General features: G+C 64.3%; 6 protein-coding genes across 7 annotated transcripts; 4 read left to right on the top strand and 2 right to left on the bottom strand.

Moving 5' to 3' along the window:
• The first annotated feature begins 66 nt into the window (after positions 1 to 66).
• Positions 67 to 4896, top strand: UTP4 (UTP4 small subunit processome component). Its single transcript, XM_050311186.1, has 16 exons — positions 67 to 263; positions 473 to 664; positions 763 to 847; positions 947 to 1036; positions 1145 to 1353; positions 1489 to 1660; positions 1740 to 1831; positions 2227 to 2323; positions 2459 to 2523; positions 2618 to 2734; positions 2928 to 3087; positions 3321 to 3427; positions 3656 to 3751; positions 3936 to 4121; positions 4209 to 4319; positions 4670 to 4896. Exons 1-16 carry the CDS (start codon positions 105 to 107, stop codon positions 4784 to 4786), a joined length of 2055 nt encoding a protein of 684 aa, XP_050167143.1. The 5' UTR covers positions 67 to 104; the 3' UTR covers positions 4787 to 4896.
• An 840-nt stretch (positions 4897 to 5736) lies between these two features.
• SNTB2 (syntrophin beta 2) lies at positions 5737 to 12698 on the top strand. The gene is made up of 7 exons (XM_050311292.1): positions 5737 to 6196; positions 9627 to 9837; positions 9937 to 10147; positions 10609 to 10751; positions 10921 to 11117; positions 11218 to 11399; positions 11602 to 12698. Exons 1-7 carry the CDS (start codon positions 5764 to 5766, stop codon positions 11692 to 11694), a joined length of 1470 nt encoding a protein of 489 aa, XP_050167249.1. The 5' UTR covers positions 5737 to 5763; the 3' UTR covers positions 11695 to 12698.
• Positions 12699 to 13842: 1144 nt separating this feature from the next.
• On the top strand, positions 13843 to 17731 carry VPS4A (vacuolar protein sorting 4 homolog A). The gene is made up of 11 exons (XM_050311291.1): positions 13843 to 13953; positions 14264 to 14375; positions 14465 to 14612; positions 14724 to 14785; positions 15018 to 15137; positions 15259 to 15415; positions 16073 to 16221; positions 16339 to 16420; positions 16515 to 16734; positions 16839 to 16979; positions 17333 to 17731. The coding sequence occupies exons 1-11, from the start codon at positions 13933 to 13935 to the stop codon at positions 17432 to 17434; spliced, it is 1314 nt and encodes a 437-aa protein (XP_050167248.1). The 5' UTR covers positions 13843 to 13932; the 3' UTR covers positions 17435 to 17731.
• Positions 17732 to 18195: 464 nt separating this feature from the next.
• On the bottom strand, positions 18196 to 22212 carry COG8 (component of oligomeric golgi complex 8). Of its 2 annotated transcripts, XM_050311290.1 has the most exons (7): positions 21896 to 22212; positions 21365 to 21572; positions 20437 to 21255; positions 19944 to 20112; positions 19610 to 19786; positions 18932 to 18961; positions 18196 to 18514 (listed from the first exon to the last, which is right to left on the bottom strand). In XM_050311290.1, exons 1-7 carry the CDS (start codon positions 22210 to 22212, stop codon positions 18357 to 18359), a joined length of 1878 nt encoding a protein of 625 aa, XP_050167247.1. In that variant the 3' UTR covers positions 18196 to 18356. The 2 variants fall into 2 exon arrangements, with proteins under 2 accessions (XP_050167247.1, XP_050167246.1); XM_050311289.1 differs by lacking the exons at positions 18196 to 18514; positions 18932 to 18961 and having other exon boundaries at positions 19382 to 19786.
• Positions 22213 to 22251: 39 nt separating this feature from the next.
• Positions 22252 to 23697, top strand: NIP7 (nucleolar pre-rRNA processing protein NIP7). Its single transcript, XM_050311499.1, has 5 exons — positions 22252 to 22348; positions 22757 to 22843; positions 22930 to 23068; positions 23152 to 23292; positions 23372 to 23697. The coding sequence occupies exons 1-5, from the start codon at positions 22293 to 22295 to the stop codon at positions 23489 to 23491; spliced, it is 543 nt and encodes a 180-aa protein (XP_050167456.1). The 5' UTR covers positions 22252 to 22292; the 3' UTR covers positions 23492 to 23697.
• A 70-nt stretch (positions 23698 to 23767) lies between these two features.
• Positions 23768 to 26617, bottom strand: TMED6 (transmembrane p24 trafficking protein 6). Its single transcript, XM_050311498.1, has 4 exons — positions 25788 to 26617; positions 24886 to 25012; positions 24584 to 24735; positions 23768 to 24427 (listed from the first exon to the last, which is right to left on the bottom strand). Exons 1-4 carry the CDS (start codon positions 25980 to 25982, stop codon positions 24203 to 24205), a joined length of 699 nt encoding a protein of 232 aa, XP_050167455.1. The 5' UTR covers positions 25983 to 26617; the 3' UTR covers positions 23768 to 24202.
• Positions 26618 to 26624: the final 7 nt, after the last annotated feature.

Below are 26624 nucleotides of genomic sequence, written 5' to 3'. Positions count from 1 at the left end.
GTGCGGCCCCGGGGCAGCCCCGGTTCCGGTGCCGCGCGCACGTGGGGCGGAGCGGGGCCGGGACGGGGATCGGGACCGGCATCGGAGCGGGGCCGCCGGGCGCGATGGGCGAGTTCGAGGTGCACCGGGTGCGATTCTTCGGGCTGGTGCCCGCGGGCGTGCGCTGCCTCGCCTGCCAGCCCCGCGGCTCCCGCCTGGCGCTGGCCCGCACCGACGGCGCCGTCGAGGTGTACAACTTCGCCGCCAACTACTACCAGGAGAAGGTGAGGGCGCCGGCACGGGCCGAACCGGGCTGTGCTGGGCCTGTATTGTGCTTTAGCGAGTTTGTACCGGGCCCGTACCGAGCCTGTACTGGGTCTGTACCGGGCCATGCCGAGGCTGTACCGGGCTTTACTTGGCCCTGCCGATCCGCACCGGGCCGTACAGGGGCTCTGTCGGGCCGTGCCGCGGTGTGACGCCCGTCCCTCCGCAGGTGATCCCCGGGCACGACGCGCGGGCGGTGGAGTCGCTGTGCTGGGCTGCCGGGGACCGGCTGTTCGGGGCCGGGCTCAGCGGGGACATCACCGAGTACGACCTGTCCCGGCTGAGCGCGGCCCGCGGGGCCGACGGCGGCGGGGGGCCCATCTGGAGCATGGCGGCCAACAGCACCGGCACCCAGCTGGCGGTGAGTCCCGCCGGGAACGGCACCGGGAGCGGCACCGGGAGCGGCGGCAGGGGCGAGGGATCCTCCCGTGCCGCCGGGCTGATCCCGACTTCCTGCAGATCGGCTGCGAGGACGGTTCTGTTAAGATCTTCCAAGTCGTTCCTGGAGGGATCCAGTTCGAGCGGAACCTGGACAGGCGGAAGGGTGAGTCGGGCAGCAGCACCGTTCCTTTGTTCCCCTTGGTGTCCCAGTGACCGAGGGGCTGTGAGCCCGTGGGGTCACACCTGGAGCTTCCCTCCCCAGGTCGTGTGCTGTGCCTGTCCTGGCACCCCTCGGACACCCACATCGCCGCTGGCTCCATCGACGTCTTCCGCATCATCGACATCACTTCAGGTACCTCCTGCCCCAGGGGGTGGACCCTGGCCTGTCCTACAGCACTGCCAGCAGGCCCCCTGTGCTCCAGGGAGATCCCCAGCCACCCCAACTGTCCTCCATGTGCAGGTCAGACTGTGCAGAGGATCATGGTGAACTACCACGTGGAGAAGGTGAAGCGCGAGTGTGTGGTCTGGGCCATCGCCCTCCTCTCTAGAGGCACCGTGGTCACTGCTGACTCCTTTGGGAGGGTACAGTTCTGGGACTGGCAGCAGGGCACGCTGGCAGAGTCCCACACTGTCAGCACCTCAGCTGTGCTCTCGCTGGCTGTGGCAGAGGTTGGTGAGATCCCCATGTCCTCCCTCAGCTGACAGGGGCCTGTGGCAGAAGCTGCTGGGCTCGGTGCCTCCCAATGATGCACTCCCTCTCTTCCCAGTCTGCTCCCACAACCCCATTCCCGTTTTTGTCCCCAGAAGGAGGACAGCATTGTCGTGGGTACCTCGACTGGAGCCACCTACCAGCTGCAGCTGCTGCCGGTGAAGCTGGGTGGATCAGAGAAGCGCTGGGTGCGGACCAAGCCCTTCCAGCACCATAGCCATGATGTGCGGGCCGTGGCACACAGCCCCACTGCCCTCATCTCTGGGGGTAGGACTGCCAGGGGCACCGGGACAGGCTGGATCTCCCTTCCTGGTACCGGCTTGGCTGATCCCTGTTTGGCTTCCAGGCCTGGATGCCCAGCTGGTGATCCGCCCACTGATGGAGAAGGTGCAGAAGAAGGGCTATGATGCAGTGCTCCGAAAATTCACCTTTCCCCACGTGAGTGACTCTTAGAGTGGTGTCTTGTGGCTGGTGGGGCAGGTGGGCAGGGCTACAGGAGAAGCTGGACCTCCTTGCCCCTCTGGGTACCCTCCTTGCTCTGACAGGGTCCCTTCCCTTCCCCTTGGGTCCCTTCCCTGACCCATTGCATCCCCTTCCTTGGACCTGGTACATCTGGAGGCTTCTGCCAAGAAACGGTAGAAGTTGGCAAGCTGGTCTTGCTGGTCCTGCCGGGTCTCCATTTCCAGGCTCCTATCCCATGGAACCTGTTCTATCCCACACTTTGCAGTCTCCAGCACCCCAGGGTGTTGGTGGTGCCTCAGCCCATTGTGCCAAGCTGTGGGTCCCTGACAGCCTGACCATTTCCATGACATCCTGCCTGTTTCTCCACACAGCGACGCCTTGTCTCCTGTGCCAGGAAGGCCCGGCTGCTCCTCTTCCAGTTCTCCCAGCACCTGGAGCTCTGGAGGCTTGGCTCCACTAGAGAGAGTGGTGAGTTGCAGGTGCAGCTCTCCAGCGTTGGCCCTGTGGCAGAGCCTGTTACTCCCCCAAGAATCCCCAGCTGCCCAACAGGACCTCTGTGGTTTTCCCACCGTCACTGATGCTCCGTGTGCTTTCTCGTCCCAGGAAAGGATGGCGAGGTCCTTCCCTTGTGCCGCATGCCCGAACACCTCGTGCAGCTCAAGAGCAAGGTAGGGCAGAGCAGGGCAGGGGTCCCCCTTGGAGAGAGGCACGTGGTGGGCTCTGGGAGTCCCCCGGGCTCCTCTAACCCTGCGGCATTCCCAGGGCCCGGAGCACATCTACTGCAGCTGTGTCTCACCCTGTGGCACCTGGCTCGGCTACTGCACCGCCTCCCGGTTCCACCTGTACCGCGTGCGCTGCGACGGCATCAGCCTCAGGAAGGTCAGGAAGGGTGGAGGAGGCTGCAGGGTCAGGGGGGATGGCACGGTCACTGTCACAGTGGTGACAGCAGTAGGTGGCACTGGGGTCCTGGTGGGCTGGTGTGTCCTTGGGTGGTTGTCATGGCCGGTGTCACACGTAGGGAGCACTGGTGGCAGTGGGGTGGCTGCCAGGGCTGTGTTCTCCCCACTCCCAGGTCCCCAAAGTGCCCAAGCTGCTGCTTCCAGCCTACCAGCTCCAGTTCTCTGCTGACTCCAACAGCCTCTTCGTCGCTTCCGCTCGAGGATCTGTCCACGTGCTCCAGCTGCTGGAGCCGGGGGGCTGCAAACACCTGCACACGCTTCGGCCACCCTCAGGTGTGGGCTGAGGGGAGCTGGGGGTCCCTGGGATCTGTGTACCCTCCCCACTGTGGGTGCAGAGAGGAATGTGTGTTCCTCTTTCCTGTTGTGGGTTGTGTGTGTGTCCTTCCTGTGGGTGTTTGAGCCACCCTCATGAGCTGGCACCAGATGGGCAGGGAGAATGTGGGTCTGGGTGTCCCCTGGTGGGATGTGGGGCTCCAACACCTCTTAGAGCTGGAGGGTCTCCACAGGGTGCTCCGAGGCTGTTTACCTGCTGGCGCCAAGCACAGACGGGCACTGGCTGGCAGCTGTCAGTGGGGACTGGGCCATCCATGTCTACAACCTGAAAAGCTTCAAGGTGGGTGTAGGAGTCACCCTTGCTGCCCCCCTGCCTTGAGGGACAGGGGGAAGGAGGCTTAGCAGGCAGGGCCCATCCCTGGGAGCCATTGCTGTGTCCTCAGAGCAGGGCTGGGGTGGGTGTCTGGTCAGAGGTGGCCCTGGGGGCTCCACTTCGGGGATGGGTGTGTGGGGAGACGGATCAGAGGCAGCCCTGGTGGGTCCCATCAGCACACTGTCCTTCCTGCAGCATCACTGCGTGGTGCCCAGTTACAGCTGTGCAGTGTCAGCCCTCGCCATCCACCCCAGCACCAACAACCTTGTCATTGCCTACTCGGACCAACAGGTAGGAAGGAGCTCTCCCGGTTCAGCCCTCATGGCCCTGGTCCTGTCCCTGCCCTCAGGGCTTTCCAGACCAGCTCTGGGGCCCATCTGGCTGTTGCGGGAGCTGCCCGTTTGCTGGCGTGGGGGTGATGCCAGGCAGGAGCAGACCCCCTGAGCTGCCCCGTGCCCGCCTTGTGCCTGTGCAGCTGGTGGAGTTCAGCATCCCCGAGCAGCAGTACACGGCCTGGAGCCGCACAGTGCAGAGACGGGGGCTGCACCGCTGCTGGCTGGAGCGGGACACGCCCATCACCCACATCACCTTCAATCCCAAGAACCCCTCGCACATCCTGCTCCACGACACCTACTTGTTCTGCGTCCTGGACAAGTCCCTGGTGAGCCTTGGGGTGCCCAGGGCGTGTCCCTGAGGGAGGGGTGGTAGCCTGGACAGTGCTGACCTGGGCCGTGCCTGCTACCCACAGCCCCTGCCTGATGACAGCACCCCCCTGATGAACCAGAGCACCCTGAAACAGCTCCCAGAGACAGCCAGGAAGCGGCAGCTCCACGCATTCAAGATCTGCAAGAAGTTCCAGGTGGGTGATGGTGTCGAGGAGCCGGGTCAGGAGGGTGTTCAGGTCCTGGAGAGGGACTTTGGACAGGGGCCTGGAGTGATGACAAGGGGTAGTGGCTTCTCACTGACAGTGAACAGGGTTAGATGGGATATTGGGAAGAAATTCTGCCCTTTGAGGGGGGTGAGGCCCTGGCACAGGTTGCCCAGAGAAGCTATGGCTGCCCCACCCCTGGAAGTGTCCAAGGCCAGGTTGGACAGGGCTTGGAGCAGCCTGGGATAGTGGAAGGTGTCCCTGCCAGCAAGATGGTCTTTAAGGTCCCTTCCCACCCAAAGTATTCCATGATTCTGTGATTCCCACATCCTGCCCTGCAGCCCCTGCTCTTTGCGGATCTGCTGGACGAGAACTCCCTTGTTGTGGTGGAACGACCCATCATGGACTTCAAAACCCAGCTGCCTCTGCCTGTCCAACAGAAGAAATTTGGCACCTGAGAGCGGAACAGGCTGCTCCAGCCGTAGGAACTGTCTCTGTGTTGCTTTTCTGGGACACTGTAGAAATTTTCTTAGGGTGCTGTAGGAATAAAACCTCTCTGTTCTGTACAGATCCAGGTTCAGGGCTCATCTGTGCCATGTGAGACTCCATGTTGTCAAACCACCCTGTCACCCTGATCCTTTTATCCCTCTGCTTCTCCTCTTCAGAGCTGCGGGGACAAGGTGACACCCCAAATTCCAAACTTTGTCCCTGTCAGCATCTGATCCCAACGCTGGCTTCTCTCTCTCTCTTCCCAGCAGCTTTGTGGGTCCGTGGGTGCTGTGTGGCGCAGGGGAGCCTCATTCCCTGAGGACGGGGCTCTGTGGGTGCTGCCTGGTGTGGGGAAGCCTTATTCCCTAAGGACGGGGCGGGGTCTGTGGGTGCTGTCTCATTCCATAGGGATGCGATCTGTGGATGCTGCATGGGGCAAGGGACCCTCCTTCCTTAGGGATGGGTGTCTGTGGAGCCTCATTCACTAAGGACAGGGCTCTGTGGGTATGGAAGCTTCAGGATGGAGCATCTGTGGGTGCTGCGTGGGGGCCGGGAAACCTCATTCCCTAAGGATGGAGGGAGGGAAATTTGAGATCCCCTGGGAATAAGGGAGACGTGAAGCGAAAGGGGCATGGAGGGGAAGCTATGCGTGAAATAAATCGCAGCGCGCGAAATAAATCACAGCGCCAGACATGGCGCGCGGGGGCGTGGCCTCCACGCCCACCCCCGCCGGCGAGACCAATCGCAACAGCGGCGGCTTGGCCGCCGCTGTTGCGATTGGTCGCACCGGCGGGGGTGGGCGGAGCGTCCCCACCCCGTCCCCCCCCGGCCCTTCGAACCTACCGCAGCGCGCCATGCGGGCGGGGGCGGGGCCTGGAAAGCCCCACCCCTTACACAAGCCCCGCCCCTTCTCCCGGTGACCACCGGCGGCGGCGGCTGCGACGGCATGGCCGTGTGGACCCGGGCTTGTAAAACGGGGCTGCTGGAGCTGCTCCTCCGGGAACGCTGGGTCCGCGTGTCGGCGGAACTGACCGGGGAGACCCTGAGCTTAACGGCGGAACCGGGCGCCGGGGATGCGTCGGTGGTGAACGGCGTGGTGAACGGCAACGCGGAGGCGGCGGCGGCACCCGGTTGCGTGAGGAGGGTGCGGGTGGTGAAAGCGGAGGCGGGAGGGCTCGGGATTAGCATCAAGGGAGGTCGGGAGAATCGGATGCCGGTGCTGATCTCACGGATCTTCCCGGGATTGGCGGCGGAGAGGAGCGGAGCGCTCCGGTTAGGCGACGCCATCCTCGCCGTGAACGGCGTCGATCTCCGCGATGCCACCCACGATCAAGCCGTGCAGGCGCTGAAGAGAGCCGGCAGAGAGGTCATCCTCGAAGGTAACGCCTAAACTCCCTCCTCACCCCCTCGAATCCCCCGTACGGGCCTCCGGTGCTACCCCATGCCCCGGTGCTCCCCCCGCCGTTACCGGGTCCCAACACACACCCTTACCGCTGTCACCGGGCTCCTCGACCGCCCTTGGGTCCCTTTTCCGGGTGCGGGACGCCACTCCCCTCACCCCAGAGTCCCGGTACGTGTGTGTGTGTCCCCGAAACCACCAACCCCAGTGTGCCCCCTCTGGCACGGGGACAGGGACTTGGGGTGTCCTCTCCCTGGTCGGAGTGTTCCCTCTGCGGCGGGATGGGGACCCCTCACAGCTGGGGTCTTCTCCACTGACTGTGTCCCCTCAGGACAGACGTAAGATCCCCTGGGATAGACCTGGCGTTCCCCCGGATAGACTTGGGGTGCCCTGGCTGCAGTGTCCCCCTGGACAGGGTGTCCCCTGTCTTTGGTGATGGAATCTTCAGGGTGGGTGGGTTTGGTTCTTCCCACATCCCTTGGGCTCTGTGTCCCTGCAGGCTCTGTGTCCCCATGGTCCCTGTGCCCACGGCACAGCCAGCTCGAGACTGGCCTGACAGAGCCACCGGCTCCTGCCCGACCTGTTCCCGGCAGCCTGACAAGCTCAGGCAGGACTTGCCCAGCCTGTTGGCGCGGCACGGGGCTCGTGCCATGGGGCACTGCGAGGACACGAACCCCCTGTGACGCAGGGCAGGGTGGCCCATGTAGATCTGTGGTGCTACACACACTGTCCTGGTGTCCTGGCACGTCCATCTGTCCTCCAGTGTGTGATGCTGCTCCACAGACACAATGCCTGTCGGGCACTGAGCATGGGGATGGTGCTGCTGCTTGCCTGCCAGCTCCTGGCACACTGTGCCAGCACAAGGGGACATGGGTGGGCTCCCTGGAGTGGGCACAGCTGCCATGGGGTGGCTTAGCCACGCCTGGGGTGCTGTGGCGGCTGAGGTGGAGATGTGGCATTGGGCTTGGTGCTTGGGCCAGGGCCACCGGCAGAGGCAGCCAGAATTCCCATGGGACCCCATGCCGGATCCACCGCGTCCTTCCTCGCGCCACCCGGCTGTTTGATCCTGTCCCTCAGGAGCCTCCAGCCCCGTGGCGTGTTTGTCCCTCGCTTCCGCCACGGGCATGGGCACTGCGGCAGCCGCCTCTTCCCTTTTCCCTTCCTTTCCTTTCCTTTCTCTTCCTTTCCCTTCCTGCTGCAACTGGGCATTGCTGGTCTGATGGCTGTGATGGGACTGTCCAGTGTCCAGCTGGCATCAGTGACCCTAGAGGGGAGCTGGGGGGGACATTGGCTGTGCCATCCAGCCCTGTCCTTCCTCACCAGCCCTGGAGCCGTGATCACCCCGGCAGGTGCTAAGGCTTCTCCTGAGCCCTGTGCCAGTGGTGGAGATGGGAGCGTCAGCCCTGTCCTAGCACCTCAGTGGGACTGGTGTTACCTGTCCTGGGTGCTGGGTTTTGCCATAGGTCCCATGCCAGGGGCCTCCCCCAGCTGCCTACAGGCCCATGTCATGCTCTGTGGCCCTGGGGGAAGGGAGCCCTTCTGCCCCTGGGGAAGCTGTGGGCGAGGTCTGGCCTCAGGCAGTGCTGCCAAGGGCATGGGTGGGCACAAGTGTTGGAACATCTCGCTGGTGTTCCCTGCTGGAGCCAGGGGGCTTGGCCCCAGTGGGCCCTGTGTGAACCCGGCACTGCCGTGCAGCCGGAGCAGACGCCTTCCTGCGGTGGGACGGGCGAGGGGCGCAGGTGACAGCTGGGTTTCCTTTGTGGTGAGCGCGTAGGTGGGGCAGCAGTGGCTGTGCTGGGGTGGCTGTGTCGGTGGCTGTGCTCAGGTGGCTGTGCCATGGTGACATTGACTGTGTGACAGTGGCTGTGCTGGGGTGGCTGTACCAGGGCAGCAGTGGCTGTGCCAGGGTGGCTGTGGTGGGGCAGCCAGGGTGGCTGTGGTGGGGCAGCTGTGTGCTAACCACCAACTCACCAGAAGTAGAAGGGGTGGTTGCAGATGCCACTGGCCCACTGCCAGTCTCATGCCCACTGGCATGAGGTGCTCTGTGCTCCTGCCTGCACCATGGATATGTCCCACTGAAAACTGGGAGCCATGGCTGCTGCCATCCCCACTGGCAGACAAAGTCCTGGGCTTCCACCAGTCCTGTTCACCAGCAAGAGCCCACACTCCTCCGGCAGTGCCCCAGCACAGCACTCAGGCTCTGGTGCCGCTGACTGCCCAGCTTGGCCTCTCACCCTCCTGGCTCCGGGGCTCTGTTGCAGTCAGCGCTGGCACTGCGGGGTCACGCCACTGTGGGCTGGAACCCCCATGGGCTGAGCTCCTGCTCAGCACTGGAGGCAGCTGCCCACATCTGGCAAACATCTGCAGAGCGGCCCCGCGGCGGGAGCTGCCGGCCGTGCCGCTGCCCACGGCACTGCCTGCCCTGCCCGGCCCGGCAGCAGGATTAGGGGTGCGGGGACGGCGGTAATCCCAGGATCAGTGTGGCGGCAGCTAATATTAACTCCTGTGCTGCCCACAGCAAGGGCAGGCACCTCGTGGCAGCATGGCGGCTCAGCAGAGCCAGTGTGAGGGTGGGGGGCCGGTGTCTCCTGCCCACTCCCCATCCCTACTTCCTGTCCCTGCTCCCCCTTCCCGCCCGGCAGACCCACGGCAGGGGATTGGCAGCGGCACGACGTGGGCCCCACCGCCACTGTGGTTCCCACCCCAGCAGGCCTGGCTGTGGCGTCGTGCCGGCTCCACGGATCCTTTCACCACTCGCTTTCCAGGCATTACAGCCTATTTGTTGTTTGGGTTTGGTTTTCCCTCTTGCTGCCCCTTCTCCGTCCCCAGCGCGTCCCTCCCTTGGCCTTGGCTGCCGGGGCTCAGCCGGGCGGGGGTCCAGGGCTAACGTCAGCGGGGTGGTGCTGGGGTGGGACAGTCCGGGGGGAGCAGAAGCTGGAGCTGGTGCCTCCTTCCTTCCTTCCCGGCCTGGAGAGGCGCGTGGAGCCGGGATGTCTTGGCTGCACACCCTCTGGAGGCCGGCTGCCGTCGGGGCGTGAGCGGCAGCGCGAGGTCAGCCGCCGGCATTGCCTGCAGTGCTGGAAACTTGGCGGGCGCAGTCCTGGCTGCTCCAGCAGCGACGGGGCAGGATGGGACCAGGATGGGCTGCAGCCTGACCTCCTGCCCAGCACCATTGTCCTGTGCTGCCTTCCCCTTCCTACACCCGCGCCGGCACCAGGATGAGCTGCCAGCACCGTCCTTCGCTCAGGACATCCCTGTGTCAGGGAGGGTGGGACCCCGGAAGACTCTCCAAGCCCTGGTGTTTGCAGGGAGGACACATCACCTCACAGAGCTTCCCCAGGGCACAGGGCTATGGCATTGGGGTGCAGGACCCTGCCCAGCCTTGACTGTCCTCCCCACTACCCCCTCAGTGAAGTTCATGCGGGAGGTGACCCCCTACATCAAGAAACCATCGTTGGTGTCGGACCTGCCATGGGAGGGGGTGGCCCCACAGTCCCCCAGCCTGAGTGGCAGTGAGGACTCGGGGTCCCCCCAGCACCAGGGGCCCCGTGACCGCAAGGTGATCCCCCTCAAGATGTGCTTTGCTGCCCGGAACCTCAGCATGCCTGACCTGGAGAACAGGTGAGGGCAGGGGCTGCTGGTGGGTGCTGGTGTGCCGATATCCCACCCCGCACCATGTCCCGATATCCCACCATGTTTCCTGTCCCTGTCCCCTCACAGGCTGATCGAGCTGCACTCACCAGACAGCCGGAATACACTGGTGCTGCGGTGCCGGGACACAGCCACGGCCCACGCCTGGTTCAGTGCTCTGCACGCCAACATCACTGCGCTGCTGCCACAGGTCCTGGCTGAGCTCAACGCCACACTGGGCTCTGGCAGCCCCACAGCCGGTGGCCGGGAGGTGAAGCACATTGCCTGGCTGGCTGAGCAGGTACATGCCAATGGGGTGTGCTGAGATGCTCCTGGGGATGGCAGTGCCAACAGGGTGTGCCGAAGATTCACTGGGGCTGTGGATGCAGCCACAGATCCCAGCCTGGGTGCCGACCACCGCTCTCTGTTCTGCTCTCTGGTAATGGTAGTGCTTCCCATGCCCTAAGCCCCTTCTCCCACTGGGATTTCCTAGATGAAGATACTCCTTTTTCATTAATTCACTGCCTGATAGCTGCAGCTGGCCCAGGCATGGTGGTGAGCAGGACCCTGGGGGCTGCTCCTGGCATGGTTTGCCAGGATAGAATCATAGATGACAGAGGATGGCAGCACCTTGGATGCTGCTGAGATCCTGTCAATGTGGAGCCTCTGGGTTGGGATCCCTCTGGCCACGGGTGCATAGATTGGGGTGCCCAGGCAGGGGCAGGCACCTGGTGCCCCTCATGGTGCCTTCATGCCCGGCAGGTGCGGCTGGACGGCGGGCGGCAGCAGTGGCGGCCGGTGCTCATGGCGGTGACAGAGAAGGACCTGCTGCTGTACGACGGGATGCCCTGGACCAGGGACGCCTGGGCCTCCCCCTGCCACAGCTACCCACTGGTGGCCACCAGGTGGGCTTGGCTGGACCCCCTTGGGGACCGGGTGCCCCTCAGCCGAGTCACGGCTCTACCTCTTAGAGCAGGGGGAAATGCCAAAGCTTGGATGGGCATGCGGTGCCAGGGTGCTGGTACTGCCATGGCACCCCTGACTCTCCCCATCCGTTCGTGTCCCACCCTCCAGGCTGGTCCATTCAGGCTCTGGGCGCCGCTCCCCTGCACTGGGCTCGGAGCTGACCTTCGCCACACGGACGGGGTCGCGCCAGGGCGTGGAGATGCACGTGTTCCGCGTGGAGACACACCGGGACCTCTCGGCCTGGACGCGTGTCCTGGTGCAGGGCTGCCACGCCGCCGCCGAGCTCATCAAGGAGGTGACTGTGGGTGAGTGCTGCTGGGGGGACCCAGGGATCCCACAGTCCCACACCTCTGGGGCTGTGGGGCTTGGCAGGGGGGCAGGGTCTCACGGTGGCCCTGCCTGCAGGCTGCACGCTGGGTGGGCAGGAGGTCCAGCTCTCCATCCACTACGAGGGTGGATTCACCATCTCCAGGGAGGAGCCGGGCACCAGCGTCCTCTTCCGCTACCCCTATGAGCGGCTGAAGATGTCAGCAGACGACGGCATCAGGACTCTCTACCTGGATTTCGGAGGCCCCGAGGGGGAGCTGGTGAGGAATGGGCAGCCAGTCTCACCCCTTTGTTTATGGGGTTTTCCTGCAGGGGTGGTTCCTGCTTCCCCCCAACCCTTCAGTGTCCTGGGTGCCTGGACCTGCTGGGTTTGGCTGGTTGGGATCCCCTACCGTGTAGTGCCCCCTGTGCAGGGGCTGTTTGAGGTGTGTGGGGCTGACACTCTTCTCCATCTCTCCCCAGGCACTGGACCTGCACTCCTGCCCCAAACCCATTGTCTTCGTCCTGCACACCTTCCTCTCAGCCAAAGTCACCCGCATGGGGCTGCTGGCATAGGTGCCCTGGGTCCCCTACGCTGTCAGGAACCAGCCGGGGGTCACAGAGGGACCCCCAACCTCTCCTGCCCCACCAGTGCCTTGCTGGGGCTGGGATCCCTGCCCTGAGAGCCTCCAGGAATGCAGCAGGATGGCTGCCCAGGTGGGGAATGAGCCCCTCCTGCCCCACACCAGCACTCCCAGACCTCCCAGTGCCCCAGCGGGGTGTTGGAGTACAGACACCAGCTTTAATCCCCCCGGGGCTGAAGCCATCGCTGATCTCACCAACTGTGCCTTGGAGGGTGGCCAACCTGGCCCCCACACCTGGGGGACCCCTGGTGCTCCTCAACCCAAATCTGAGGGACCCCCCTTGCTCCCCAACCCACATCTGGGGGGGCCAGTCTGGGGGGGCTTCCTCCAAGAGGGTCACATTGTCCCCACCTGGGGGAGAGCTGGGGCTGTGGGACCCCCCCATTGCTGCACGAGGGGTCCCTGTGCCCCGCTCTGGGGGGACACACATTTGTCTTACGGGGAACACTCAGGGGTGCAAAGGGGGTGCCTGAGCCTGGGGTGCTGGTCCCTGGGGCTCAGCTCCCCCACCCCCTGCTGCTCCCCAGCAGTGACCCCCAAACCTCCCAAAGCCAGAAAAACGCCGTGTATCTGCCCTGGGCAGGGGGACCAGGGCTGCTGGGGGCCCCCCTGGGGCTGTCCCCACCCCAGCCACTGCTGCCTGTGCCCCCCATCCCAGGGGGGTCCCCGCGGGTTGGGGGCAGGACACGTAGATTGATGCACTTTCGCTTTTTGTACTTTTCCTCCCTCCTTAAGGGCAGTTTCCATGCCCTGGGGTGCTGGGGGTCCCAGGCAGTGCCAGAGCAGGACCCCCAGGGCTCCCCAATCCCACCGAGGCCCCGGTTCCCCCAGCCAAACTCCTGCACAGTTCTCTGCTTCCGGGGGAGCTGCACTGGCCGGGGGTCCTGTGGGGTCCCATGAGGTGCTGCCCCCTCTTCTATTTTTGTATTCTTTGTAAATCGCTATTTATATCAGATTGCCTTTTCCATGGGCTCTGAGTCTCATTCTAGGGCTGCTTGGGGGCTGGGGGGTGCCAGGAGTGTTGTCAGAGTGTGTGTGTCTGCCAGGGGGGGCAGTTAATTCTCTGCACAGCACAGGGAGAGAGGGGAGGGGTGGGCTGTGCTGGGCTGGCCAGTGCAAGGGAGACTGTCTGGTGGGGGGATTTAGGGTTCTCTGGGAGGGCTGGGGAGTTGTCTCTGAGGATCCTGGGAGAGCCTCTGGGGAGGATTTCTGGAGGGAATGGGGAGATCTCTGGGCATACTGGGGTGGGGGCTCTTTGGGATTTCGGGGGGTGACTGGGGTGACTCTTTCAGCAGTGGCAGCTGGGGCAGTAGGGCCAGTTCAGCTCTGGGACAGGTGTGCTCAACAGTAGCACAGGTACGAGCAGGTGTTTGAGGGGGGGGATATGTGTGTGTGTAGGTATTTACACACTGTGTGTGCACGTGTGGTGGTGTGGGGATGTGTCTGTGTTTGTGTGTGCATGTGCAGGTATATCCTGTACACCTGGGCACGGTGTGGGGGTGTGCACATGGGGGACACAGGGCGGGGGGTGTTACATGGGTGCAACTGCACGGTGGGTGTGTACACACACACACGAACACACTGAGAGTACGTGTGTAGGGGCACTTACATGGCTGTGAACTTGTCCACATGCACTCCGAGTGTTTGGGATGGGGGTGTTTGTGGGTGTGTCTGTGGGTGCCCATACATGGGGAGAGTGTGTGTGTCCAGGTGTCTGCGTGTGTTTGTGTGAGTGCGTGTCTGTGAGTACACGCACACACGAGCTTTGGGGGGTGTCTGTGGATGCACACACGTGCAGAGGGTGCGTGGGGGGGTGTGTCCATGTGCGTGTGGTCAGTGGGTACACACACAGACACACATGAACACATGCACACAGGAAGACGCACGGACACAGACAGACAGACAGACACACAGACACACACGTTTCGGGGGCGGATGCGCGCTCAGCCGCGAGCTCAGTGGGCGGGCATACACGAAACCACGCCCCAACTGGCTGGACACGTGCCGGGTGGGCGGGACTACACGGTGCCACGCCCCATGGTGGGCGGGGCCGGCAGGGGGCGCGAGGCCGGGCGGGGCCGGCAGGGGGCGCAGGCGCAGTCGCAGTGGGTGCCGCCGCCACCGCCGCCGCCGTCCCGGAGCCGCCGGAGCGGCCGCACCGGGCGATGCGATGACAACGTCCACCCTGCAGGTACCCACCGGCCACGGCGCTCCGCCCGCGCCGCCCCCGCGCGCCCCCGCGCTGGGCTTCTGCACGCCACGGCCGGAAGGCCGCACCGGGCCCGGCGCCGTGCCGGCCGGGGGTAGGCCTCACCCGGCCCCGGTGCCGGGCCCTGCCGGGGCTGCCTCGTCTTGCCGAAACCCGGTGCCGGCGCGGCGGGGAAGGAGCGGGGCGCTGCGGAAGGGCCCGGGTGCGGGCGGGCCCTGCCGGTGCTGGCGGTGGGGAGGGGCTCTCCGGCCCGGCCCCGGTGCCCGGTGCTCACGGCGCTGCCTCCCCGCAGAAAGCCATCGACCTGGTCACCAAAGCCACCGAGGAGGACAAGGCCAAGAACTACGAGGAGGCGCTGCGGCTGTACCAGCACGCCGTGGAGTATTTCCTGCACGCCATCAAATGTGAGACCGGCCGCGGGGGCGGGGGGTCCGGGGACGCCGGTGCTCGGGGGGCTCCGGGGGCTCACGGTGACTCCTGCGGGTCCCTGCAGATGAGGCTCACAGTGACAAGGCTAAGGAGAGCATCCGAGCCAAGTGTGTGCAGTACCTGGACCGGGCCGAGAAGCTGAAGGAGTACCTGCGCAGCAAGGACAAGCACGGAAAGAGGCCGGTCAAGGAAGCCCAGAATGACAACAAGGGGTGTGTGAGGAACCGGGGGGCGAGGGACCCCCTGCGCGGCCACAGAGCTGGCAGGGCCCTGCTGCCACACCAGGGCCTGTCCCACTCCTAATCCTTTTCCCTTGTCCCCAGGAGTGACAGTGACAGCGAGGGTGAGAACCCTGAGAAGAAGAAGCTGCAGGAGCAGCTGATGGGTGAGGTGCCACACTGGGCTCGCCTGCTGGGGTTGAGGAGGGAGTCCCCCATGGCCAACACAGGGGTGGCTGTGGGAAGGGGAGCATGTGTGGGACTATGTTCCAAGGGTGTGTTGCTGCGGTCTGGCCACCCCAAAATCGTCAGCTGTGCCCAGGGGAGGTGTGGGGAGGGGCAGGGGCTCTTGCTCTGCCAGCTCTAGGTGCCTGTGTGAGCAGAGCTGTCCCCTCACAGGTGCCATCATGATGGAGAAGCCCAACGTGCGGTGGAGTGATGTGGCTGGGCTGGAGGGAGCCAAGGAAGCCCTGAAGGAGGCTGTGATCTTGCCCATCAAGTTCCCACACCTGTTCACAGGTGAGGCCGTGGCGGTGGGGAGGGGCTGTGAAGGAGGTGACACCCCCCCCCCCGCCCTGGATGATCCCAGTGTGGATCCAGGTGCAGGGATGGCGTGTCCTGAGGCCGGGCTCTGCCGCAGGAAAGCGCACGCCCTGGCGCGGGATCCTGCTCTTTGGGCCGCCCGGCACTGGCAAGTCCTACCTGGCCAAGGCTGTGGCCACCGAGGCCAACAACTCCACTTTCTTCTCCGTGTCATCCTCTGACCTGATGTCCAAGTGGCTGGGGGAGAGCGAGAAGTAAGTTGGCAGCAGGGACGTGGGGCTGAGGCTGGCCCGAGGCTAGTCTGGTCTGGGGCAGGAACCACTAGCATCAGTGAACCCCAGTAACAGGGCTGTTTAAGAAGTGTTGGGAGCTGGTTCCTCCAGAGGTGAACTCCGAACAAAGCAGTTCCAGGGCCTTTATCCCCTCACAGCCTGTGCCCCTCATCTTCCCACACCTCCTGGTCCAAAGGTGATTAGTGGGCTGGGGTCTTCTGAGACCTCATTGGACACTTTCTCGGTTCTCATCCTCTAGCTTGGGGCAGTCTTGGGGCCCTCAGGGTCTCAGCCATATCTGAAAGTTTCCCATCTGTCTGTTTCCTCTCCTCAGCCATCCATGCTTAGAGTTCATGTACAGTTCACGTACACCAAACAGTGAGCAGGGGCCACCCCTGCCAAGCTGTGACCAAGTTACAATTAAACTTAGCTCTACACAATTAATTTCTAACATCCTGTATTTAGACTTTTAATCCTGAGCAGGTTCCCAGGGGAGAGTGGAGCCCCTTGAGGGCTGTACCTCACTGCCAGAGCAGGGTTTTTGGGGTGGGAGGAACCTGGGGCTCCTCACGGCTGCCATGGGTACTGGACACTGGGGAGGGTCCCTGAGTGGGGACCCATCTCCTGCTTTGTTCCCAGGCTGGTGAGGAACCTGTTTGAGCTGGCAAGGCAGCACAAGCCTTCCATCATCTTCATCGATGAGGTGGACTCACTGTGCGGCTCCCGCAACGAGAATGAGAGTGAGGCAGCCCGGCGCATCAAGACTGAGTTCCTGGTGCAGATGCAAGGTGGGTGGAATCCCCAGATGGGGGCCCTGGGAGGGTGGTGGGGGTAGCGAGATGGGGCAGGCAGAAGCTGGGGATTCAGAGAACCCCTGGGGATTACTATGAGCTATCTGCCTGCAGGTGTGGGGAACAGCAGCGATGGGATCCTGGTGCTAGGTGCCACCAACATCCCCTGGGTGCTGGACTCAGCCATCAGGAGAAGGTGAGCAGGACACACAGCCCCCCAGCTCCCAGCCCCCCAGCTCCCAGCAGGGCTGGCAGGGGCTCACAGTGAGATTTGCCCCCCTCACCCCCAGGTTCGAGAAGCGGATCTACATCCCACTGCCCGAGGAGGCAGCGCGGGCCCAGATGTTCCGGCTGCACCTGGGCAACACCCCGCACTCCCTGACGGATGCCAACATCCAGGAACTCGCCCGCAAGACTGATGGCTACTCGGGGGCCGACATCAGCATCATCGTGCGGGACGCCCTCATGCAGCCTGTGCGCAAGGTTCAGTCGGCCACGCACTTCAAGAAGGTGAGCAGGGCTGCTCTGCTCAGGGGGGGTCCCCAGGGTGGGGTGGGCCCCGTGGCTGCTGTCCTGTCCTGAGCACTATCCCACCTGCCCCTGGCTCTGTGCAGGTCCGCGGCCCCTCCCGCACCACCCCCGGTGTCATCTTGGATGATCTCCTGACACCGTGCTCGCCCGGTGACCCTGGGGCCATCGAGATGACCTGGATGGAGGTGCCCAGTGACAAGCTGATGGAGCCCATTGTCTGCATGGTGAGTGTCAGCTCTGTGGGGTTGGGCTGGGCACCTGCCAGCCTGGCAGAGCAATGCTGCGGCTCAGGCTCAACCAGCTCCCTCTTCCTCCTCCAGGCCAAGGGCTAGGCAGTGCTGTGGCTCCTGGAGGTGGGCACAGCCCCCAGTCTACCCTCTTGTGGTGCTGAGCTTCCCAAGGAGAGCTGGGTGCCAGGAAAGGGCCTTGGGTCCTTCAGGCAGCTCCCACCCGCAGAGCCAGTGCTGCTGCCATGGGGCAAAGGAGCCAGCATGGGCAGAGCTGCCCTACTGCTGTGGTAGGAGGGTCCCCACCTGTGCCCCTGGTTTGACTTGTGTGCCCCCCATCTGTGTTGCAGTCAGACATGCTGCGCTCGCTGGCTACCACTCGCCCCACCGTCAATGACGAGGATATCCTCAAGGTCAAGAAGTTCACGGAGGACTTTGGACAGGAAGGTTGAGGGGGGCATGGGGGGGTGTGGGTTGGGGCAGCCACGGGCCCTGCTCTGCCCCCCCTCCCCGGGCGTGCCAAACCGACTCATCTTCGCTCACTCCCTCCCATCGCACTGCAGCGCCCAGCGGGCGCAGGGACACAGCCCGGGGGGCTCACACTACGGGGGCGGGTCTGAGCATGGCCTGGGCAGCTGGGTGCCCCTCTGGCTGCGACCCACTCTTCTTGCTCTTTTTTATTTTTTAAATTAATGCTGCTTTGGGTTCTGTCTTGTTTATATGAAAATAAAAACAATCCAAAAGCTTCAGCCGGCACCCAGATGCTCCCCGAGGCTCTGCCCGCACCGGGGGGCCTAGCCCAGCCCCCCCAACCCCAAAATGCACTGCCCCAGGGCCAAGGCCTCTGCCTGTCCCCAGGCTTGTGTGGGGCTCCCCGTGCTCCAACCATCCCAGACAGAGATTTGTGCCTACAGAAGGGGCTGTTTGGAGCAGCCACCAGCCACTAACTCCCACCCAGCCACCCATGGCCCCAAGGGCTCCCCTTAGCCCCACTGACCCCCCCAGCTCCACCCAGGTGCCCTCTATCCTGTGCCCATGGGCCCCAAAGACCCAGAAGGAGAGATTCTCTCACCCATCCCCAGCACGGCCCTGGCAGCAGGCTGTTCCTAGACCCATGAAGTGATTTCCAGTGCCCAGGGAGCAGGCTGGACCTCCTGGTTGCCCCCCACCTTGAGTTCGGGATGCTGGTGGGCAGGAAGGGCCAGAGCCACACTGAGGCCACAGGTCTGTATTGGCTGCAATAAAGCTCAGTGGGAGCCCCTGGGCTGTGGCTCCGTGCTGGTTCTTTCTCCAGGGTTAGGGTGGGCACCCTGCACCGCACAGTGGGGGGGGCCCCAGCCGCGCAGGGGGCAGCCAGGGATGGGCACAGTGGGGTCAGTCCATGAACTCCATCCAGCCCACGTTGGTGAAAGTGCGGGGGTCCATGCGGTCGATGTAGAGGATCCCATCCAGGTGGTCCATCTCGTGCTGGATGATGCGGGCAGCCCAGCCCGTCGCCTCCCAGCTTACCGGCGCCCCGACCTCGTCCACGCCTGCTGCCAGGGGAACTTGTTGGGGAGCTGGGAGGACTGGGGTGAGGGGATGACTGGGAGGCTAAAAAGGGGATCCGTGTGAGAGTAGGGCACTTGTGTGAAATAGGAAGGACCCATGAGAGAATGGGGAGATTGTGTGGCAATGGGGGGACCATGTGAGAGTGGGGTAGAGTGGGAGATCCATGGGACCCTGAGAGTGTGGTGGGACATGTGAGAGGATGGGGGCCTGTGGTGGGTGAGAGTGGGAGATGCAGGGTCCTACACGGGACAGGGCAGGGCAGTACCCCGGTGTGGGAAGGGTCGGTCCATACCGGAGACGTGGACGGCCCAGTGCCGCGGGACGTAGGCGGAGAAGCCGTGGATGCTGGCGCAGCCCTCGGGGGCGGTGACGAGGCGGGTGTCGAGGACGCGGAGCGCGGGGTTGACGAGCAGGCGGAGCGGGAAGGGCTCGATGCGGTGTGCGCGGCGCAGCGCCGCCGGGTACTGGGAGCAGCGCTCGGGCGGCAGCTCGGCGGCGAACACCCGCAGCGGCACCCCGAGCTGCGGGGCGCTCAGCCCCAGGCACGGCCGGCCCCGCAGCCCTGCCGTCAGCGCCGCCGCCAGCCGCCGCAGCTCGGGGCCGCCCAGCTGCTCCGGGGACACGGCGGCGGCGGCGCCGCGCAGCACCGGGGCTCCCACCTGCAGCGGCGCGGCGAAGGGCGGCTCGGGCGGGCCCAGCACCCGCCGCCGCAGCGCCCGCCAGTACGAGCGCTCCCGCCGGGCCCAGCCCGCCGCGGCCCCGTCCCCGCACCCGCGGCACGGGGGAGCCCCGAGCGCCGGGCGGGCCCGTCCCGCCGCCCGGCCCAGCACCGCCGCCATCGAGCACCGGCTGCGCGCGCACCCGCGGCGGCACAGCGCCCCCTGGCGGCCCCGGTGCACGCAGGAAACGGGGGCTGTGCCCGGTGTGTGGGGGGGTGCCGGTGCGGGGACATCCCGCGGGCAGGGGACGGGCTGGGCGCGGGGACAGGTCACTGCCACAGGCAGACACGGCCCGACCGCTCCTCAGCTACCCCGAGACCACCGGGTCATCCGGCAGGGCAGCCCCCTCGGGGGGACTCTCTGGGAGCTCGGTGGGCACGGCCACGATTTCCCCCTCCGGGCACAGGGTGGTCTCCTGGGCGGGCTCCTCTTTGTCCGGTGCCGGTGGAAGCAGGAAAGCCAGTGGCTCCCTGAGTGCGGCCACGTCGATGCGGCCCAGGCGGCCAAAACGCTGCAGCTGGGTGGGGGGGACACCTGGGAGAGGGGAGAGCAGGGGTCAGGGGGGCGGCAGAGAACAGGATCCCTAAAGAGGGACAGCAGCAGGGCAGGGCCCACTGAATGTTGCAGGGCAAAACCATGGGTGGGAGCAGAGTTGCCACCCCGTAATGAAAACCAAAGCCCATGATCTCACCCAGTGCCTGTGCGATCTGTGCCGGAGGGAAAAGCACCTGGAGGCAGCGGTTCAGGTAAGGCAGCAGGTCCTCCAGGAAGGCCATGCAGAACTGGGCAAAGAGCTCCTGCTCTCGCCCACTGAAAGCCGCCTCCTCCGCACGGTGGAAGGCCAGGATGATTTTGGTCACCTGGGGAGAGAGGCAAGTGTGGCACCTGGGAGTGACAGGGGTTGAACATGAACCCAGGTGGGCAAGAAGGACAATGGCACCTGGACTGTACCAGCCATAGTGAGGCAAGACCAGAGCAGTGCCATCCCCTGTGGTCGCTCTGGGGGGTTGGTTTAAAAGCCATGTGGATGTGGCGCCTGGGGACATGGGTTAGTGGTAGCCTTGGCAGTGCTGGGGGAATTGTTGGATTCAATGATCTCAGAGGCTTTTCCAACCCACTAAGGCCAGGACAAACCCGTCCCGTGTTCTCCCAGCACAAGTCCCAGCACCATTCCCCAGACTCACCTCCCCAAGGGCACTGTCCAGGCAGGCAGTGACATCCTGTGCCAGGGCGATGGGGCAGCAGAGCCGCAGGTCGTTGAAGGCGACGAGGAGGCCATTGAGGAAGCAGGCAAGGGGAGGGAAGTCCAGCAGCACCATGGGGGGCTGCAGCGTCCCGGGCTGGGCTGTGGGCACCAGCACTGCCGCACTGCCCCCGAGCACGGCTGGAGCTGAGATCAGCGTGTAGGAATTCATCTCCTCACGGAATTTCTCCACCGCCTCCTCCACCGCCTTCCTGAAAGTATTGGCAGCCACACGCTGGAAGAGGGGGGCCAGCTGTCCACGGAAATCTGCGCCCACTCTGCTGAAGGACAGCCCGAAGTACATGCACTGCCCCAGCAGCGAGTCCAGCCGGCTGCCCACCCCACGGTCCAGGTCATGCTCCAGTGTCCGCAGAAACTCGGAGACCTTCTGGAGCACCCAGCCGTGGAAGATGGCCCCCTCGGCAGGCACTGTGCCCTCGGCCGGCACCAGCGGCTCCTCGTCTGAGAAGATGGCACGGTACTGGGTGATGATGTCGAAGAGGTGCACCCGGCAGGCCTCGATGGTCTTGGTGATGTGCACGTAGGGGTCGTGGTCGGGGATGGAGGCTTGGATGGAGCGCAGCCACGCGTCCCGCGCCTGCAAGAACTTGATGCGCAGCTCAGCCTCGGTGAGCACGTCCATGCGCCGCAGGAAGCCGATGATGCGCAGGCAGGCTGGCAGCGGGATGTTGGTGCGGAGCTGCTGGATCAGCTGGTTCAGCATCAGCTGGGCAGACTGGCGCACCTCCTCCACGATGCCCTGTGCGGGGAGAGACCACTCAGGGGGCAGAGTGGGACTTGGGTGGACCTTGGGGCAGGGACAGCATAGGGCTCACCTGGATTATGGGGTAGGTCAGAGTGGGGCTCACCTGGATCACGGGGATACTGCTGTGCTTCCTCTCCAGCCGGCGCACATAGGCTGCAAGCTCCAGCGCCTCCTCGTAGTAGCTGTTGCGGACACAGGTGTCCATGAGCTGTGGGATCTCCAGGATTTCCAGGATCTCCGTGTGCCTGTTCAGGGTCAGGCTGTTCATCCGCCGGCTGCAGGCGATCGCCTCAGCATCGCGCATGAAGGTCCTGGGGGTCGAGACAGCATCAACAGGAGGGTCCTCCTTGCAGCAGGTGGACATCGGGACCCTCCCACCCACACTGGCCGCTCCCAGCGCTGCCCAGGGGCCCCCCAGCGCTGCCTCCAGGCCAGCCCAGCCAGTCCCGGTCCTTACTGGGCCCAGTGTGGGACCCCTCATAGCCCTCAGCCCACCCTCCCCTGATCAGGGCAGCTCCTGTTGCCGCACACCCCGCTCCAGCTTCATCCCATCCCTGGTCCCTCCTGTCCCCATTTCCACCCTCGCTTTCCCCGCCCCGGTCCCCCGGTTCCCCCCGCGATGCCCGTCCCGCACCGGCAGGCGTCCTGCAGCGCGGGCAGCCGCTCCAGCAGGCTGCCGAGGCGGCTCTCGATGCCGCCGAAGCCGCGGCCGGCGCGGCCGGTGCACTCTGCGGAGCGGATGAAGGCGCGGTAGTGCTCGAAGGCGAGGCGGCGCGTCTCGGCCCCGACCCGCGCCCGCTCCGCCGCGAGCCGCGCCGGCTCCCGGCCCAGCTCCGCCAGCCCCAGCGCCGCCAGCTCCGACACGTAGGCGGCGAGCTCGGGGCCGCCGGGCCCCGCGGCCGGGCCCCGCAGCCAGGCCAGCAGCCGCGCCTCCTCCGCCGCCGCCGCCATCGCCGCCGGCCCCGCCGCGTCACCGCCGGTTCCGGGCACGGCCCTTCCGGCCCCGCCGCCCCGCGTGCGCCCGGCGGGAGATGCGGCCGCTCACGGAGGCGGAGACGCGGGCGGTGTTCGAGAAGCTCGGGAAATAGTGAGGGGCCGGGACACCGGGACGGGTGGAGCAGGGAGGGAGCGGGAGGGATGGGCCGCTGGGACCGGGAGCGGCAGGGGGACCGCGAGGGATTGATTGGCTGGACCCCGGGGACCGGGAGGGCTGGGCCCGGGATCGGGCTCGGGGGCGGGATGGACACCGGTAGGAACCGAGGAGGGGATGGGCACCAGGGATCGGGCGAGACCAGGCAACGAAAGGGGATGGGGACCGGGTGGGATAGGTACAGGGGACCGGGGAGGGGATGGGAGGGACGGGACCTGGACCGGCCTGGGGATCGGGAGGGCTGGAACCTGGCGGGGCCGGGGGCACGGGGAGGGAACGGGCACCGGAGGGGCCGTGGCAGGAGGGGCCGGGGCCAGGCCGTGCTCACGGGGTCCGTCCCCGCAGCATCGGTGAGAACATCCAGCTGCTGGTGGACCGGCCCGATGGTACCTACTGCTTCCGCCTGCACCGGGACCGCGTGTACTACCTCAGGTGAGCCCCGGGGGCGCGGTGGGCTCTGGGGCAGCCCCCGCGGGGCGGCGGCCCCGCAGTCCCCCCGCATTGTCCTGCTCCCGCAGTGAGAAGTTGCTGAAGCTGGCGGCCAGTGTCCCCCGAGACAGCCTGGTAGCCCCGGGCACCTGCTTCGGGAAGTTCACCAAGTCCCAGAAGTTCCGGCTCAGCGTCACGGCCCTGGACTTCCTCGCGCCCTACGCCAAGGTGGGACACAGCCCCCCCAGCCACCTCCAGCCCATGCCAGCCCCCCAGCCACAGCCCCCTCACCGCTCTGCCCTCTCTTGCAGTACAAGGTGTGGGTGAAGCCTGGCTCAGAGCAGTCCTTCCTCTATGGCAACCACGTGCTGAAGTCGGGGCTGGGCCGCATCACGGAGAACACGGCGCAGTACCAGGGTGTGGTGGTGTATTCCATGGCTGACGTCCCGCTGGTGAGAGCCCGGTGCCTGCCATGGCTGGGCGGGGGTACAGGGTGGGAGAACTACTTCTCACCTCTCTTCATCCCTCCAGGGTTTTGGGGTGGCTGCCAAGTCCACACAGGAGTGCCGGAAGGTGGATCCCTTGGCCATTGTGGTGTTCCACCAAGCCGACGTCGGAGAGTATGTGCGGAACGAGGACACACTGACCTAAGGGATTCCACGGACCTGAAGAGACCCTGAGCAGAATGGACCTTGCCCTGGACCATGGGTCTGGGGAGCCACAGGGAGCCCATCCCAAGTGGGAGGGAGAGGGGCTGCCAGTATGCAGCCCCACAGCCCTGGGGGAGCTGCTGCCAGCATGGGGGAAGGTGCCCCTGCACCAGCCTTGTCACATAAAGCCTGTTCCTTTTCCCAGTGCTTGTTGTCTGGTGCGGAGCCTCAGAGGGTTCAACCTGCAGTTCCCCCCCTGGGGCAGCATAGTGCACTGGGGTGCAACTCCAGAGAGGGGAAGCAATGTGTTTGGGGGATGGATGAGGCCAGAGGGAATCTCAGAAGGAAGCTTACAGCCCAGGGCTGAGGTTCAGGGAGGGGGAGATGGGCGGGCGATTGCTCCTGGGCTCACAGAAGCTGGACAGCAGCAACAGACAGTGATCACTCCCCAGAGTGTGCCAGGCGTTCCTTTATTGGGAGTCTGGTAGAAAAAGCCCATTGGGACACTAATGATGGGCAGGGATGTGACAAACCCTTCTGCCACACAAAGCTCAGGTGACAGTGTGGTGCTTGGCTTCTCTGGGTGGGATTTCAGGGCTAGAGCTGGAGGCAGGAGGGAGGGGAACTCTCCAGCCTCCTCCTGGAAGCAGGATCTGGCCTTCCCTTCCACAGCAGGGTCACATGGCACTGGCAGCAATAGCCCTGCCCTGATCTAGCACTTCTGGCTGCCAGAGGTTTGTGCATGGAAAAGGCGCTTGAGGAAGTAGAGCTGCAGCACCCCGGAGAGGACAATGACACAGCTCTGGGCCATCGACCACCAGTTGACATAGTTGTAGTTGGACTCCAGGAGAAAGGAGTCAGCCCCTTTCCTCATCCGGGCAAAGTTGTAGAAGCGCCACATGTGGAAGGTGTGGATCTGCAGCCTCTGGATGCTGATCTGCAGGAGAGGCAGAGCTGCTCTCGGAGCTGCCTGCTGGGCTCAGCACTGACTTCAACAGCAGCTCAGCCAGAGCAAATGCCCTTCTCAGTCCCCTAAGTAGGACATGCCCATCCCCGCTGTGCTAGGGCACCCTGTGGCCACCCTGACCCTCACCTTGATTGCCTCCAGCGTGTCATTCAGCTCCTTCTTCTCCACAGGCTGCTTGTGTTCCATGTTGAAGTCGTCGTAGTAGACACCGAAGTTAAGATACACCTGCAGGAAGCCAAAGTGGTTTTGCTGGTTGTCCAGGCACAGCTCGTAGAAACCTGCAGAGGGAAATGAGGGTTGTTGGTCTGTGGGTAGAAAGGCAGCAGGCAGACACATCCCCAGTGGTTGACCCTCATCCATCCCATCTGGGAGCAATCAGCACTCAAGAAGGCTCTCGGAGCTGCTGCAGGGGCCAGGGCAGGGGTGACCTGTGTCCTTGGTGAGGAAGTTGATCTGTCCTCGCACATCCTGGGAGACACCAAGCTGGAAGCCATTGGGATCACTCGCTGTGACCAGGATGTTCCTGCTGTTGCCGATCCCTGTTGCCCGCTGGACCTGGAGGCAGAGAACACCTGAAGGGAATTCATTCGCCACTGGTGTGGGGATGGAGCTGTGCTGAGCCCCAAGGCCGTGTTCCTGTGGGGCTGCTCTGCCAAGCGCAGAGCTGGGGGAAAGCTGCCAGCACCAGGCACAGCCATGCCCTGGCTCTCCTTCAGCCAGCCCCGTGTAAACAGGAGATAAAAAGGCTGGAGTTTCCCTGCCGGAAGGGAATGGAGCATGGGGACACACTGTGCTGAGACCTTCAGTGGTGCCACAGCGCCTGCCCAGACAGCAAAGGGCAGAGCTCCCCACAGTGCCAGGAGACCTCACAGCTCTCAGTGAGTGAGCTCGAGGTGCTCAGGCACCGCGGCCACAGCTCCCAGCACCACTTCGTGATTTTAAACCAGGTATTCAAAAAAGTACATGGGATTGATGATGGATAGAGATTAGATTAGGTATTGGGAAGAAATCCTTTCATGTGAGGATGGTGAGGCCCTAGTAAAGGTTGCCCAGAGAAGCTGTGGCTGTCCCATCCCTGGAAGTGTACAAGGTTGGGTTGGATGGGGCTTGGAGCAAACTGGTCTAGTGGAAGGTGTCCCTTGCCCATGGCAGGGGGTGGAATGGGATGAGCTTTAAGGTCCATTCCCATCCAAACTATTCCATGATATTGCCTAGAAAAGGCATAGCCCTGACGGGTGTTGTGCCACAGGACCTGCTGCACGGGACTGATCCAGCACAACCATTCCCTGCCTATGTCAGCAGCTTCCCGGGCCACGTCTCCAACACTCACCTCGTAGCTGAAGAAGAAGTTGCCACCCTGGTGCGAGAACTGCCAGAAACACTCCATGGCGCCGCCGGGGACGACGACAGCGAAGTCGTAGCGATCGGCCCCGCGGAACAGCGGCTCTGGGCTGGACCCACTCAGGGGCTCCGTGCGGGGGCAGCTGCAGGGGCCCGGCAGCACCAGGAGCAGCAGCAGCAGCATCCTCCTGCTCCTGGGCTCCAGCACTCGCTCCTGCTGGGAAGGGCAGAGCAGGACGGGGTGGCTGGTGGGGGGTAATCATTAACTGCTCCGCAGTGCTGGGAGGAGCACGGCACAGGCTCCATGGCTCAAGGTGATGCTGGTGTGGAGCAGCTCTGGGACACCCTCCCTGTGCTGCTGCCTGGAGAAGGGTGTAACGGGACACAGCGCCTTCCAACAGGGCACAATCAACCGGTATTGCCTCACAAGGGCAACACTGAGCCTCTCTGCCCCAGTGCTCCTGCTGCCAAGGGCTGCTCCAGCCCCAGGGAAAGGATTTACAGGCAGAAAGAGGGAAATGCATGGCCACAGCCAGGGGACAAGGGACACTGTGCAGCACCTGTGGCTGAAGGACAGAGGGGGAAGCAGGTGTTCCCAGACAGAGTTCTCCCAGCCCCTGGCTCTGATGGAAAACAGCCAGAGAATCCTAAAACTAAGTTTGGAAAATGCCCCTGTTATCTCCCCTGCCCTTATTCCACAGAAATCTAAGCCAGAAACTCCTGTTTCCCACCTACATCCATAGGACAGCACTGCTCCTGCCCCAACACCCCCAAAGGGGAAGGGGGAGCCCCACATTCCCAGGGCAGTCCTCGCCCCACACCGCAC

Source organism: Myiozetetes cayanensis, unplaced genomic scaffold, assembly GCF_022539395.1.
Source record: "Myiozetetes cayanensis isolate MyiCay16 unplaced genomic scaffold, myiCay2020 scf16, whole genome shotgun sequence".
In the NCBI taxonomy this organism is placed as follows: domain Eukaryota; kingdom Metazoa; phylum Chordata; class Aves; order Passeriformes; family Tyrannidae; genus Myiozetetes; species Myiozetetes cayanensis.
The sequence above is the reverse complement of the archived record's forward strand: the minus strand, read 5'-3'. Positions and strand labels throughout refer to the sequence as shown.